The sequence below is a fragment of the Trachurus japonicus genome, chromosome 9 (assembly GCF_045865225.1).
Source record: "Trachurus japonicus isolate A0001 chromosome 9, Traja_1.0".
Lineage (NCBI taxonomy): Eukaryota > Metazoa > Chordata > Actinopteri > Carangiformes > Carangidae > Trachurus > Trachurus japonicus.
The window spans coordinates 1,351,313-1,367,144 of record NC_140915.1 but is presented as its reverse complement, the minus strand read 5'-3'; the positions used below and the strand labels follow the sequence as shown (position 1 = coordinate 1,367,144).

Sequence of the window (15,832 nt, the reverse complement as noted above, 5' to 3'; positions counted from 1 at the left end):
CCTGGAGGTGGTCGTTTTGTAGCTCCTGGCGAACATATCTTTGCATATACCCCCCCAAATCCTATCTTGTTTGTTCGGTTGCTCAGCAACTCGCGCTATATGTGTGAGCGCTGCCGCCCTGCTCTGCGCCTGTCTGCGCTGTACCTCGCGGTGGGCGCAGCGCATACCGCGTTCGGTGTGAAAGGCCCTTGAAGCTAAGTGAAGTTTTGGTGACTTCGAGATGATATTTAATCTTTCTGTCTCCATAAATCATCAGTTGCCTCCTGTGAAATGTCTCCTAGTGACAGCTGTTGCCATAGCAACTGTCACCGAGTGTTGACTGTTTGTCCGAGTGAGTGGAGGGGGCGGGACTTAGCCAGAGGTCAATTCCGACTGACTCGGGCTGCTTGGATCCCACCCGAGTTCCCGAGTCGGAGTTCCGACTTCAAGGGCCGTTCTATTGCATTTTTCCGAGTTGGAGGTCGGATCTTTCCGAGTTCCGAGTGCAATCGAACGCAGCATGACTAGATGGCGCCTTCTGCTTCTCAGCGTACGTCAACACGGCGGCCATCTTGGTGAGGGGTTTCTGACCATAGACATATAAACGTCTGAGCAGCAGTCAGACCAGTCAGACCCTGGAGAACATGTTTCAGTGTGTTTATGCATGTGGGTGTGTGTCTGAGTATGGAAGTCTATGTTTAATACATTTTTAAAAAATGTTGTTGTTGTTGTTGTTGTTGTTGTTGTATCATAAATATATGTCTGACATTTATAATAAACCAAACGGCTTGAAACTTGGTTGAATATTCAGTGAGTTGTGGTGATGTTAATGGTTGATAGACCTCTGATGCAGGAAGTAGACACGGCTTCCCCCTGACCAAGATGGCCGCCGTGTTGACGTATTCCACTCAATAGAGCTGCCTGGGAACGCTGCATCTAGTGTAGTACTGTAGGTGTGTGTGTGTGTGTGTGTGTGTGTGTGTGACGTGTCTCACCTCATCCTCTGTGTCATCACTGCTTGATTCATCACCTGGTCAGAGACACAAGGTTAGAGACAGACAGACAGACAGACAGACAGACAGACAGACAAACAGGTAGATCAATCATCACACAGTGCCACAACCAATCAGAGAATCTCTATCATATCACTAATTAAAGGGACAACCAGGAGTTTCTATCTGGTTATAAAAAGTCTGATATGAATGTGGATGAATCTCCGTTACCACTTGTTAATGGTCCATTTTAGATAAATCTATGGTTTTGTCTCTATGGTTATTTTGTTATTATTAGTGGTGGTGGAAATGCTGGGCGAGCCGACCAGCGTTTCTTTACTTTCGGTTTCGTGGCGAGTCATGAGAATAACGCCGCCGTATGAATCTCCGTTTATGGTGGGAACTACGACGGTATGTGATCGTCTTCCAACCTCTGACTTTAATTCTTGATGAATGAAAACATGAGTCTGTCTTGACCCGGTCAAAGAATTTCACGGTGCGGAGGCTCATAAATGTAGTGAGGAAACACTTCACTTTAACAAAACTCCTGGTTGTCCCTTTAAGAACGGCTTGTTGACACCCAAAGATGTGAGCACTGATGTTATTATCGTCCAAATGTGTATTTATGTATTTATGTACATTTAGTATGTGTATAGAATGTGTTCTACTCCATGTTGTAGCGATTCAGCCTAGTGCCCGTCTCACCTCATTCACAAATCCACACATCACACCTTGCCCCGCCCCCCATGCCTCGTCAGTCCAATCATCGCCGCCACACTCAGACCCGGGCAGTATGAGAACAGCCTACCGGAAGCCCATTCATTCATTGTTTTCTCTGATTCATACCGGGAGCACTCCGTGAATACTACGAGTTGCTGCCCGCAACCACTTACGCCGTTACGCACGGGCAGTGAGAGGTCTTTGCTCCGTCGTTGTGCCGGGACGGCAATCGACCTCGAAACCGGGAAGACGCTGTGTGTGTGAGAAACGCTGGAGACTGACTACTGACTGACTGCAGACGATACAGACGGGAGGTATAGTCGGCTGTTTACGTTGCTGTGGTGCTGTATCATGTATTGTCTCTGATCGCTGTGATTGGGTATACTGTGACACCTTGCATTAACTTCCTTGTTAGGCTGTGGGCGATATACGGGGACTGTGTCGGGAGCGGAGTCGTTGGGTCGTGACGAACGGGGCTGGAGGATTATCCCTCCGCACCCGGTGGATGGACCTGCGGGGAAGTGGGCGGGGCTGACGCACGTCACTCACACACATACACCCACATTGGACTGGTTCTCCCCCCCGGGGTTAACATTGAAGTGAACTATGAACTGTGAACTGTGGGATTGTTTGGTTTGTTTGTAAATACACTAGAAGGTGAATTGACAAGAAAAGTGTTGTTGAGTCCTTGATTTTGTGGGGTTGGTATGTACGGAGTCCTGGGTGGGGAAACAATACCCTTTTTGTGCAGTAATTGATCTTCTTATTATTTTTGATTATTTTTTATTTGTCAGACTTTGACTCTGACTGGCACCCCAGACTTTAGTATAGGATCAAACTGTTACAATGTGGTATTGTATTTTATTCCATTGTTACTCTCTTTAAAGGTCGCCTTGTACAATCTGGCAGAGGGACTAACGATGAAAACTAGCTTTGTAAGATCACTCAGCTGCTTTTACATGTGTTTATTAATGTGCATTGTCCCTTTTCAAATAAACTAAACTGAAACTGAAACAGAAAGACAGACAGACAGACAGGTACCTGTCTCACTGCTCAGCAGCTCCAGTTCACCGTGTGTTACAGACAGACTCTGCTCCAGCTGCTCCACCTGACGACGAATCCTGTCTCTCTCCTCTGACAGAGAGACAGACATGTCTACACACACACACACACACACACACACACACATAGAGAGACACACACACACACACACACACACACACACACACACACACACACACACACACACACACATAGAGAGACACACACACACACACACACACACAGTTATTAGTGTATATAATTATTTATTAACAGTATCTTAATTCTTTCTAAATTTACATTTCAGTCCTGAAAGTTAACACACAATGTACTAGAGTAACAATACTACACTGAGTAACAGTAACAATACTACTATGAAAAGTAACAATATTACAGTGAACAGTAACGTTACTCCACTGAGCAGTAACGTTAACAGTGAGAGTAGTAGTAACAATACTACCATGAAAAGTAACAGTAACAATACTAAGAGTAGTAGTAACAGCAACTCCAATGAGCAGCAACAGTAATAGTAGTAACAGTAAGAGTAGTAGTAAGAGTACTCCAGTAACGTTAACAGTTAGAATAGTAACGTTAACAGTCAGAGTAGTAACAGTAACGTTACTCTACTGAGCAGTAACGTTAACAGTAAGAGTAGTAGTAGTAACAGAGTACTCTAGTAACGTTACCTGGGCCGTTACCGTCCCCCCGCGGGTCCGTCCTCCTCCTGTGGAACCACTTTGTCTTTATTGAGTCTTTATTTAGTCTATCTAGTTTCTATCTAGTCTCTATCTTGTCTTTATTGAGTCTCTATCTAGTCTTTATTCCGTGTGGTCGCTGTGCGCGCGGCGCGGAGCACCAATCAACGCAGCTCTGTCGTTAACATATTTCCCATCAGGCTTTGCGGCGCAGCAGCTCAGATGAAGACGAGACGAGCTGCTCGACTTCTCCTTCTACCTGTCCGTCTGTACACATATATGAATATATAACATTAACACTATGTGTGTGTGTGTGTGTCTCTAAACTCACACACACCAAAACAACCCGCGGTCCCGTCGGTTCGCTCCTCATTTCCTTCCCCTGCCCTCACTTCCGGTTGCGCCGCTGTCTTTGGTTCCGCCCGGTGATTGGCTGTTTCCTGTTTCCGATGGGGATAAATTATGATTTAATTTTTTTTGTACAACTTGTTTTATTTTTAGGAAAATTTCACATACACAAAAGAAAATGGACTGAATGGACAGAAAACCAAACTTTGCACTTTTTTTGAAAGAGCTTTTTCAGTATAGCACCGACACCAAAGGACTTGAAATACCAAAAGCGTTAAAAACCAATTTTATTTTGGATAAGTATTTATTTATTTAATATGATCTTCTTTACTTCAATGTTTTTTTTTTTATATACATATATATATAGATATTTTATTTTTATTATATATACTACATGGTAAGCATAAACTCTTTGTATATTTATATATATATATATTTTCCCCCTGGCACAACAGTATTGTTCTGTACATAAATGTTAATAAAGTTTAAAAAAAAAAGAAAAACAAAAGAACTGACTGAAATCTGTTCATTTGTTCTGGCTTTGCTCTCTGGGCAGACCGTAGCAAATTTATTATTGACTCTTTTACAATAGATTTTATTTTACTTTGGGAAAATGTTGTTTTTGGTTTCCATAAGTATCCCAAGAAAGAAGGAAAATGTTACTTTTTAGTAAATCTGTTTTTATTTTTTTTTTTGCAAAATTTCATATTCATAAAAGTAAATTTTCTAAGAGAACACCCTTGCTTTTATGTTTTTCATAAAGAAATGGAACTTTATTTTAAGCTAATCACCAAATCAGCAAATGAAAAGGCTGTTAAAACCATAGACCTCTGTAATAACCTTGTTGTTTAGTTTAGTTTAGTTTAGTTTATTTAGATCCCCATTAGCTTTTGCCACGCAGCAGCTATTCTTCCTGGGGTCTTTTCATCCTAATAAATGACAAATACAAACCATTAACACACAACACATTAATACATAAAACAAAAAAATACATACAGAAAACACATACTCAATACAATACATATTTTAGTAAATCTGTTTTTATTTTTTGCAAAATTTCATGTTCATAAAAGTAAATTTTCTAAGAAAACCCCCTTGCTTTTATGTTTTTCAAAAAGAAATGGAACTTTATTTTAAGCTAATCACCAAATCAGCAAATGAAAAGGCTTTAAAACCATAATAACCTTGTTGTATACAGTAATGAACATCAGCCCTGGCACATGTTCTTTACTGTTCCCTGTATACGGTACTTCTTTTAAATAAAGCTGTTGATAAAAAAAAAAAAAGAACTGACTGAAATCACTACTTAAAAAAAAAAAAACTTTATTAACAATTATATACATAACAAAACTGTTGAGCCAGGGGAAGAAAAAGTATATACAAAGAGTATAGAAGTATCATGTGTAAAAAAAAAATAAAAAAAAAAGCATTGATATAAAGAAAAGCATATGAATTAAATACATTTTTTCCAAAATAAAGTTTGTTTTCAAAGCCTTTGGCATTTCTAGTCCATTGATGTCGGTGCTGTATCGATAAAGTTCCTGCTGTCAGTCCATTTCTTTTTGTGGATATGAAATTTACCTAAAAAATAAAACAAGTTGTACAAAAGAATTAAATCATTTTCCATTTGGTTGTTTTCAAAGGAAATAAAAATGTGTTTTTCATGCAGATGTAGCTACTGAATGTCCAGTTTTCTTTTCAATAACATTTTGTACATTCAACCAAAACATCTGAGAATATAAACAGTGAAAAAATAAAATGTGCAATCAAACAAGCCACAGAAATCACAAGAGTTTCAATATCAAGTTGAAATCTTTCTAATGTTCTTTTGGTGGATATATTTTGTGTATAAAAGATACCACGGACTACAAAACCAAAAGGCAAGAAAAACAATCTTTATTTTGTTCAAATTTGTGTTTTATGTACATTTTTCACTGGTATTTTCTACTCTTTGTATATAAAACTATACGAGCCTACCGCTGGCTGAACACTTTTTTTTTTATTATTAGAAATACAAATCTTACAAGCAGCAAATTTCAGTGTAAAATACATTTTGAAACTGAGCTCAACATGTCAGCATTTCAATAAAGATTTAACACAGTAACAGATGGAACAGGAAAGCCATGAAATTAAAAAATAATAATAATAAAATAAAATAAAATAAAAACATATATAAAAATTATAATTTGAGGTAGAAATTCAAATAAATAGATATTTGAAACAAAGAACATAAATGAAAATGTACAAATATATAAAATTAGGATCATATACAACGTACCTCACATTAGTTTTCTGGGGTCTGATGAAGGGAGAGATCAAATAAATGTTGATATAAACGTTGTGCATTCTTAGACTTAATGTTTTTGAGTGAGTCACAGAAAATAGAGAGCTCTTTTAAGAAAATAGAAAACAGTGGGGTTACATTTAGAAATTTACATTTATGAATAAAATATTTTGCCAATATTATGAGGTTATTTGAGAGAAATTCCAGCTTCGAGTCTTTTAAAAAAACACCAAACCTTATGTTACTGTACGCTGGCTGAACACTTTAGTTCTGTCTGTGATAAAAAGGAAAGAAAACAGAGCAGGTCAGTCAACAACAGGTTTCTATTTGGTAGGAAAATACAAGTACGTATTGGGTCCGAACTGTCTTGTCAGTATACAGTAGGAAACGGTACACCTCAAGGGAGCGTGATAAGTCCGTTACTCTTTATCATCATGATTAATGATGTATTTTTGAATGTGCCAGCAGACATAGGCAGGTCACTTTTTGCAGATGATGGGGCAATATGGAAGAGAGGAAGGAACATGGAACATACAATAAGGAAAGTTCAAGGGGCAATTGAAGAGGTGGTGGAGTGGGGATATGATTGGGGGTGCAGGTTCTCAGTGGAAAAGACACAGTCAGTATTTTTCACAAGGAAAAGAATTCAGGAAGGGATGGAGTTGAGTATGTATGGTAAAGTATTAGAAAGAGTAAGTACATTTAAATTTTTGGGAGTTATGTTTGATGCACGGTTGACATGGGCAGAGCATATCAGAAGAGTGGAAGGAAAGTGTAAAAAAGTGTTAAATGTGATGAGGTGTTTGACTGGTAGGGAGTGGGGGGCAAGCTGTTCTGCGCTGAAGAGGTTGTATGTGGCTCTCATAAGATCCGTGTTGGATTATGGTAGTGTAGCATATGGGTCAGCAGCGAAATCTCTTTTAAAGAAGTTGGATGTGGTCCAGGCTCAGGCTTTGAGAATATGTAGTGGAGCTATAAAATCATCACCAGTAGCTGGCCTTCAGGTAGAACTGGGAGAAATGCCTCTGGATTTAAGAAGAATGCAGTTGATGGGGAATTACTGGGCTAATTTGCAGGGGCATAGCAATTCTCATCCTACACGTGGAGTGTTGCAGGAGTGTTGGGAGAATGGGAGGAGCCAGAGGAATAATTTTGCTCGAAGAGGGAATGATGTTGCGAAAGAATTTGGAGTTTTTGGTCTGACTGTAAGCCCAGTAGTAGTATTCTCAGTAGTGGCGCCATGGATGCTTGTGTGGCCTGACATTGACTGGTATTTGTTGGAGGTTAAAAGGAAGGAAAAGGGTAAAGTTGATTTGGTAAGTGCTTTTAGATATCATGTAATGAGTAAGTATGGTAATTTTGTACAGATTTTTACAGATGGTGCTAAACAACCAGAGACAGAAGTGACAGGGTTTGGGGTGTCAGTGCCAGAGAAAGGAATTGGAATAAACAGAAGAACGTCCAATAAATTAGGAGTGTACACAGTGGAAATGGTGTCGGTGTTGGTTGCGTTAAGGTGGGTGGAGGAAACCAGGCAGAGTAAGGCATTGATCTGTTCAGACTCATCGTCAGTGTTAGCCAGCTTGAGGTCTTTTCACTCGAGTAGTCGTCAAGATGTTTTATATGAGGTGCTTCAGTCGGTCACGAGAATAGCCAACCAGGGGGGTCTGGTGAAATTTCTGTGGGTTCCAGCACATGTAGGAGTGAAGGGAAATGAGAGGGCGGATGAGTTGGCCAAGAGGGCTTTAAAGAAAGGAAATATAGAAATGCAACTAAGTGTTAGTAAAACAGAGATTAAGTGTGTAATCTGGGGAAAGGTTAATAAATTGTGGCAAGAGAGGTGGGATAGAGAGGAGAGAGGGAGACATCTTTATCAAGTTCAGAGGGGGGTTAAAGGTGTCAGGATGGGTAGTGGGTGCAGGAGAGAGGATATTGTGTTGTCAAGGTTAAGGCTGGGGCATACTGCGTTGAATAAAACATTGAAAGTAATGGGGAGGCATCAGACAGGTTTATGTGAAGGGTGTCAGGAGGAGGAGTCAGTGGAGCATGTGGTTCTGAGGTGTAGAAGGTATGAGAGGCAGAGGGAGGTGATGAAGAGCAGGATCAGGGAGTTAGGGGTGCAGGAAATCACGCTAAAAGGATTACTGAGTGAGAGGGCACAGGTTAGAGTTTTGTTATGTTATTTAAAGGAAACAGGGGTGTTTTATAGAATTTGATGGATAGGCAGGAATAGAAGGTAGGGTATTGATGACAGCTGTAGGGAGTGCAGGATGAGGGTGTTTATTTTTATTTTATTTTATTTTTATTTTTTTTATTTCTCTATGTATGATATGGGGGTAGAATGTAAGTCTTGTCTGGCTCACACTCCAGAACAGAAGGTGGCGGTAATGCACCAAAAAGCTGGATGCCAACCGCCGTAAAACGAAAAGAAGAAGAAGAAGAAGAACAACGTTTCACCAGCAGATCGATGCGCTCGGCGCTCAGACTCAGACTCAGACCTGACGGGTCGAGCACCGAGCTCCTCGAGCACCGAGCTCCTCGAGCGGACAGACAGAGACCGGTGGGCTGAGGCTGAGCGCGAGGAGCCGCGGGAACCGGGACAGAACCACCGACAGACAGACAGACAGACAGACAGACAGACAGCATGGTCGGTGCACCGCTACCGGAGTGACGTCACCAGGTGAGCTGCAGGTTGAAGCTGCACGGACTGTGGTGTTGATGATGTGACGTCACGGGACCGAGTTGTGCAGCAGCTAACGGAGCTAAACCGAGTTAAACCGAGTTAAACCGAGCCGAGCTAAACCGAGCCGAGCTAAACCCGGGTCAGGCCGGACAGGTAGACCCGGGGTGTAGTCTAGTCTAGTCTACCTGAGGAGCTCTGAGCTGTTTGAAGGAACTTTATTGAGAACATGTCAACAAACAGGTGAACAGGGTCAAACATTAACCCTCTTTGGTACCATGTTGCCACCACTTTTTGTCTTGTCACATCTCCACAGTTCATCATTTAATGCTGTAATAGTTTAAAAAAGAGAGGAGACCTTAGAGAACCAATAACAATGCTTTAATTTATCACATGACTTTCAAGAAGCCACTGAAACCCTTTTTTACAGACTTTTTCAAAGGAAACAGGTTTGTCATTTTGCTCCACTAAAACGGTCTGAAAACATACAGTAACTTCCTGGCCCTTTTTCATCTGGAAAAACATATATTTACACTAATAGATTAGTAAAGTTTAATTTTTAATAGTTCCATGCAATTTATTTACTTATTAAATAATGGAAACTTGTTAAAATGCACCTGTTGCCCCAAAGCAACAACGTACCATTATAGAAAATTGCAGCGTTGCCTTGAGGCGACAGTGGACCATTATGGAATCAATAACCTACATTATGAGACTATGGTAGTGTGTGTTTAGGTGTAAATATAATGTTCACAAACATATCATTCATCATCATTTTGTTTTTTATCCTTAATAAATGTGATTTTGGATGCAGTAAAGTAAACATCAGGCTGTTATGATGATGATGAGGATGAGGCCAGTGAAGGTGAAAGTCTACAGAGACTGGTCGGTGTTTCTAATACAGTAGATGATGAACCGTAATAGTAGCCGACAATGTTGCTACAGGAAACAAATCCCCAAAACTTCCAAAAATAATAATAACAAAAAAAAGTGTTTAGATTATGTTTATTTAGTCTATTTTGAGACATAAAAACACTCCAAACATTTTTCCCCCACTGGCATCATGATGCAGCGTAGCATCATGGACCATAGAGGGTTAAACTAACAGATACAACTGCATTTAGTTAAAAAATAAACAAGCAACGGAGAGAAGAAGAAGAAACAAATGTGGTTAAAGAACTTCTGAATCTTCATAGCAGAATTAAAGGGATAGTTCACCCAAAATTGAAATTCTCATTATCTTTTTTTTTTTTTTTCATTTCAAAGCTTTATTTCAAATTCACAATGTCATACATTCCAATTTGAACTCATTTGAGGAAAAAACATTTGCTTGCATTTAAAACAGTACAAGCTTACAACATATCAAACAGTTAATATAAAATAAAATAAAATAAAATAATAATTACAGGGGTTGACATTTCAACATAGTGCATTAAGCGTGTTTAAGAACATAGGACTGTAAACTTAAAGAGCAATAAGAGACTCTGACATTGTTTCATACAACTCATTTATGGTCTGGTTTTCCTCTGATAACACCTTTAGGGATGTTATATAGTTTTTAATTTCATTCTTAAAACAGTTTATGTTGGGCTTGCTGTTATTCCATTTATTCTTGTGTATATGATACTTTGCCATAGTGAAAATAATGTTCACCATTTTGGATTCCTTTTTTGACAGACCATCCTTATAGATCATCACTTGAAATTTGTTAAACAAAGAATCGTTAATCCCAATATTTAACCATCGATAAACATCTTTCCAATGAAATTCTCATCATCTCCTCCTCTCCCTCATGTGGACTAAGGGCTGGGAGAAGTTTCAGAGTCCTCCGTGGCTTCTCTGAGTTACAGGGGGTCTCGGCGTAGCAGTGCATGTCCATATGACGGTTGCTAATGGATACCAACTGTCTGCGTAACAAAAAGACACACCAAAAAACATCCAGATATAAAACTGTCCGTCTTGTATTGAAGCCCCGACATGAGAAATTGTTCTCAAAAAGGAGCATAATAGCCCTTTAAGCCTATGGTGCATGTTCTGCTATAACGACCACAACTTGCTCAGTTTCTGTCCCATTTCCAAACGGTTTGATTCTTTATGAACGTCTATGTAGTTATGATGCAGCAGATCATTTTAATCATATACTTTTCTTAAAGGGATAGTTCACCCTAGAATGATATTTCGCTCATTATCTACTCACCCTCATGTTGACTAAGGGCTGGAAGAAGTTTCAGATTCCTCCGTGGCTTCTCTGAGTTACAGGGGGTCTTGGTGTAGCAGTGCATGTCCATATAACGGTAGCAAAGGGACACCAGAGCTCTTCGTAAAAAAACACACACAAAAAAACATCCAAATACCTCCATGATGCTCGTATGTAATGTCCGTCTTGTGCTGAAGCCCCAAATTGCGTAATTGTCCCGAAAAAAATTAAATAAGTCTATATTTTAAGCTTGTTTGTAGCGGAAGCTTCTCAAAGCTCCTCTTCCTGGTCCGTCCAAATCTCGCGTGATTCGCAGTAACCGCACTGACGCTGGCGCAAATCACGCGAGATTTGGACGGACCAGGAAGAGGAGCTTCGAGAAGCTTCCGCTACAAACAAGCTTAAAATATAGACTTATTTAATTTTTTTCGGGACAATTACGCAATTTGGGGCTTCAGCACAAGACGGACATTACATACGAGCAGCATGGAGGTATTTGGATGTTTTTTTGTGTGTGTTTTTTTACGAAGAGCTCCGGTGTCCCTTTGCAACCGTTATATGGACATGCACTGCTACGCCAAGACCCCCTGTAACTCAGAGAAGGGACGGAGGACTCTGAAACTTCTTCCAGCCCTTAGTCCACATGAGGGTGAGTAGATAATGAGCGAAATATCATTCTAGGGTGAACTATCCCTTTAAGTATATTTTTTGGCGTCTTTGCCTTTATTTGACAGCACAGTGGAGATAGACAGGAAAGGGGGAGGCAGAGAGAGAGGGGGAATGACATGCAGGAAAGGTCTGCCCGACGCGGGATTCAAACCGGGGACGCCTGCGTTGAGGACTGTAGCCTCTACATGGGGCGGCCGCTTTAACCACTGCACCACACACCGCCCCCCCATATACTTTTTATTGTAAAAGTAACATTATAGTGACATTATGCAGATAGTTAAAGTGATAGCTACAGAGTTATGAATGGTTGTTTTAGTGCAGATGAGTGGATCACCATCTACTGGAACTGTAACTGCAGCAGAGTCAGAGACAGTTGCCCGTTCCAGAACGATTAGAAAGCGATATTTGTCTTATCCTGTCCCTCAGAAAACAAAAGAGATCACATTTAAAATACTGAATGACATTTATCCATCAAACCACTTCCTACATATTAGATTTAATTTGGATAATAATATGTGTGGTTTTTGTGAGAATGATATTAAAACAGTAGAACATATTTTCTTTTAATGCGAGTATGTTGTACAATTTTGGACTTCATTTCAAAACTGGTTGTTATCTAAAACACATTATTGTGCCCCCACTAAATTGGATGTGGATCAAGGTTGGACTACAGTTAAAGGGATAGTTCAACATTTTGGCAAATTGGCCCATTGCCATAATTGCTATAGTCATAGCAGTAGGTTCGTTACCTTTAATTGTAGGTGTAAGCTATTTTCAGTACGGCGGAGCGCAGCAGCTGGCTGCTCAGAGCTACGCTATGGAGGCTAACGGAATTTCTTGGTTTCCCTCATTAAACTCATCAAATTCAACATCCCAAAACTCCACAGCGCTTTTGTAGACAAGTTGTGAGCTGCACAACCACCACGCTATGAGATAATGACGGAACGATACGAAACGGAGCCGTTTTCGAGGTAAATTACAAAACCGCTGATGCGCGTTGCGTTCAGGGACAGTTTTTCAGCAAGCAGTCTCCGTATTTACCCTGTATTTACCTCGAAAACGGCTCCGTTTCGTATCGTTCCGTCATTATCTCATAGCGTGGTGGTTGTGCAGCTCACAACTTGTCTACAAAAGCGCTGTGGAGTTTTGGGATGTTGAATTTGATGAGTTTAATGAGGGAAACCAAGAAATTCCGTTAGCCTCCATAGCGTAGCTCTGAGCAGCCAGCTGCTGCGCTCCACCGTACTGAAAATAGCTTACACCTACAATTAAAGGTAACGAACCTACTGCTATGACTATAGCGATTATGGCAATGGGCCAATTTGCCAAAATGTTGAACTATCCCTTTAAAGGAAAAGAACTTGGACTTTTTGGTGAACATTTTAATTTCCCTTGGGAAACATTTCATCAACAGATGCAAATACTTCAAAGTGAAACCCCACTTCAATGGAGGATAAACCAACTCAGAATGTATAAAAAATCTTTGCATTACATGAAAAGCAAAAATGCCCTAAAGTTATTTACTTTGCTGGACTTATTTACTATTGTGGACTGAGACCCTCACGTTCTCTTTTCTTTTTCTTTTTGTTCTTGATTGATCAAGAAGCTGATTCAGCACTGTGCATTTATATATTACCATTGTGCCTTTAATGTTTGTATTTTGAAGTTACTTAAGTTTACAATAAAAAAAAAAGAAAAAAAAAGTTGCCTGTTCCAATATGGCCGACTGTGAGCTACCCCAGCGTGTGGTCCGATCCACCGCCTTGGAAACGCAGCTGTTGACCCGGTTGTGTTTGTGTTTGTGTTGCAGCCTGCACCAGAGATGCTGCAGCTCCCCCTGGTGGTGACGGCGCAGGTGGACCTGGTCCTGGTGCTGGTCTCTGGACTGGCCCTGTGGACCCGGCTCAGCGGCCTCAGCTACCCCAACGCCGTCGTGTGAGTTTAACCCCTTCTACCCCGTTAACTGTCTATGTGTTTCTATGTATATCTATGTATCTGCTGCCCCAACGCTTTGGCAGTATTGTACATCACAGTCATGTCGATAAAGATAATTGAAATTTAAATTGTGTGTCGGTCTGATTCACCTGGAGGGTCGGGGTCAAGGGTCACGGCTGATGTGTGTCTCTCTGTGTGTCTCTGTGTGTGTGTGTGTGTGTGTGTGTGTGTGTGTGTGTGTGTGTCTCTCTCTGTGTGTGTGTGTGTGTGTGTGTGTGTGTGTGTGTGTGTGTCTCTCTGTGTGTGTGTGTGTGTCTCTCTCTGTGTGTGTGTGTGTGTCTCTCTGTGTGTGTGTGTGTGTGTGTGTGTGTGTGTGTGTGTGTGTGTGTGTCTCTCTGTGTGTGTGTGTGTGTGTGTGTGTCTCTGTGTGTGTGTGTGTGTGTGTGTGTGTGTCTCTGTGTGTGTGTGTGTGTGTGTGTGTGTGTGTGTGTGTGTGTGTGTGTGTCTCTCTCTGTGTGTGTGTGTGTGTGTGTGTGTGTGTGTGTGTGTGTGTGTGTGTGTAGGTTTGACGAGGTGTACTACGGCCAGTTCGTGTCTCTCTACATGAAGAGGGTTTTCTTCGTGGACGACAGCGGGCCGCCGCTCGGCCACATGATCCTGGCCCTCGGAGGTCGGTAACCACGACAACCATGTACAATGCCACCATAGATACGTATATATATATATATATATACTGACTAGATATATACCACCTGCTGCTTCTCAGCGTACGTCAACACGGCGGCCATCTTGGTCAGGGGTTTCTGACCATAGACATGTAAACGTCTGAGCAGCAGTCAGACCAGTCAGACCCTGTAGAACATGTTTCAGTGTGTTTATGCATGTGGGTGTGTGTCTGAGTGTGTAAGTGTAGGGTGAATATGGGTAAACTGGGACACTTTCTGAAAATGTACCTTCAACATCCTTTTTGATTATGAACCAAATGTCTTAGCCCATCATATGATACTTTACCAATAGCACATTGGTAGACTGGGACAGTAGCAAAATGCCACTTAAAAAAAAAAGTAAGACTCACATGGATGTGATTTTTAAAAAATTATGAATCACCATTACACCCCCTAACAAAATATATCACAATAACAAACTATCCACCAGTTTGCTTATTTCTAGAACACTAACATCTTTCAGCTAAGAACGCTATGTCATTTTAGCTGCCACCCTGTTTCACTGTGGAGGTAGTTGAATATGGTGAGCCCCCCCCCCCCTGGAAGTGATGTCATCCACACAGAACCACTCTTTTTTAATCTCATACATACCTATGATGAGCTCAATGATGATTTTTAGTAATAGAAGTATACACATGTAAAGATAAACATGATTAAGCTTAACTGTCCCACTTTACCCATATTCACCCTATGTTTAATACATTAAAAAAATTGAAAATATGTGTCTGACATTTATAATAAACCAAACAGCTGAGAATGGGTTGAATATTCAGTGAGTTGTGGTGATGTTAATGGTTGATAGACCTCTGATGCAGGAAGTAGACACGGCTTCCCCCTGACCAAGATGGCCGCCATGTTGACGTATTCCACTCAGTAGAGCTGCAGCATCTAGTCAGTAGCTATATCCACAAGTTTCCCAACGTCATCTATGGTCAAAACCGGAAGAAGCCAGTTTTGTTTTGCCGGTTTGGTGGAATTGTACGTTTACGTTTCCATGGTTTTCAGTCGTTGTCATAGTTACGGTAGCTAAACGCATGGATGTAGCTATTAACGCTGGCTTTTAACACGGATGATGTCAGTCTGTGTGATATCCACTGTTAAAAGCTGCTGTGATGATCCATGCGCTTTACACATTTTCATTGGGAAAAAAAAGAAAAAAAAATCCATGCATTTACCACGACTACCGAAACCATGGAAACGTGAACATAAAATTCCACCGGAAGAGCAAAAAAAACCGGCAAAAACCGCAAAACCGGCTACGTTTTTGACGTTGGGGAAACAGGTGGAAATATATCTGTGCAATGCTACAAGGACCAGTGTTGTTGTGTTGTTTCCATGACGACTGTGTGTAACCTGTGTGTGTGTGTGTGTGTGTGTGTTGCAGCCTACCTGGGAGGATTTGATGGAAACTTTGTGTGGAACAGAATTGGAACAGGTAGAAACACCTGAAAGTAGAACTAGTTCACACCTGTTAACACCTGTCCTCACTAGTGCTGGGTTGAAAAGATCGATCCACCGATTTTAAATCGATTCTCATCTTAATTCCTACAGATCGATTCGCACGTCC

General features: G+C 40.8%; 2 protein-coding genes across 5 annotated transcripts in view; one reads left to right on the top strand and one right to left on the bottom strand.

Annotated features, from left to right (window-relative positions):
* snapc4 (small nuclear RNA activating complex, polypeptide 4) overlaps positions 1-3,554 on the bottom strand; it is a 41,937-nt gene extending 38,383 nt beyond the window's left edge. The window contains exons 1-3 of the mRNA XM_085787960.1: positions 3,419-3,554; positions 2,733-2,846; positions 975-1,009 (exon numbers count right to left, since the gene is read on the bottom strand). Of these exons, the coding sequence (XP_085644086.1) occupies positions 975-1,009; positions 2,733-2,844 (147 nt within the window). The 5' untranslated portion in view covers positions 2,845-2,846; positions 3,419-3,554. The remainder of the gene's footprint in view (positions 1-974; positions 1,010-2,732; positions 2,847-3,418) is intronic.
* Positions 3,555-8,550: 4,996 nt separating this feature from the next.
* The window catches only part of pomt1 (protein-O-mannosyltransferase 1), a 32,384-nt gene continuing 25,102 nt past the window's right edge, over positions 8,551-15,832 (top strand). For 2 of the 4 annotated variants that reach the window (XM_085785682.1, XM_085785680.1), the window contains exons 1-5: positions 8,629-8,666; positions 8,698-8,739; positions 13,416-13,540; positions 14,104-14,210; positions 15,650-15,700. In XM_085785682.1, the coding sequence (XP_085641808.1) occupies positions 13,428-13,540; positions 14,104-14,210; positions 15,650-15,700 (271 nt within the window). In that variant the 5' untranslated portion in view covers positions 8,629-8,666; positions 8,698-8,739; positions 13,416-13,427. Of the gene's footprint in view, positions 8,751-13,415; positions 13,541-14,103; positions 14,211-15,649; positions 15,701-15,832 lie in introns of all 4 variants that reach the window. The other 2 variants (XM_085785684.1, XM_085785681.1) reach the window with 2 other exon arrangements.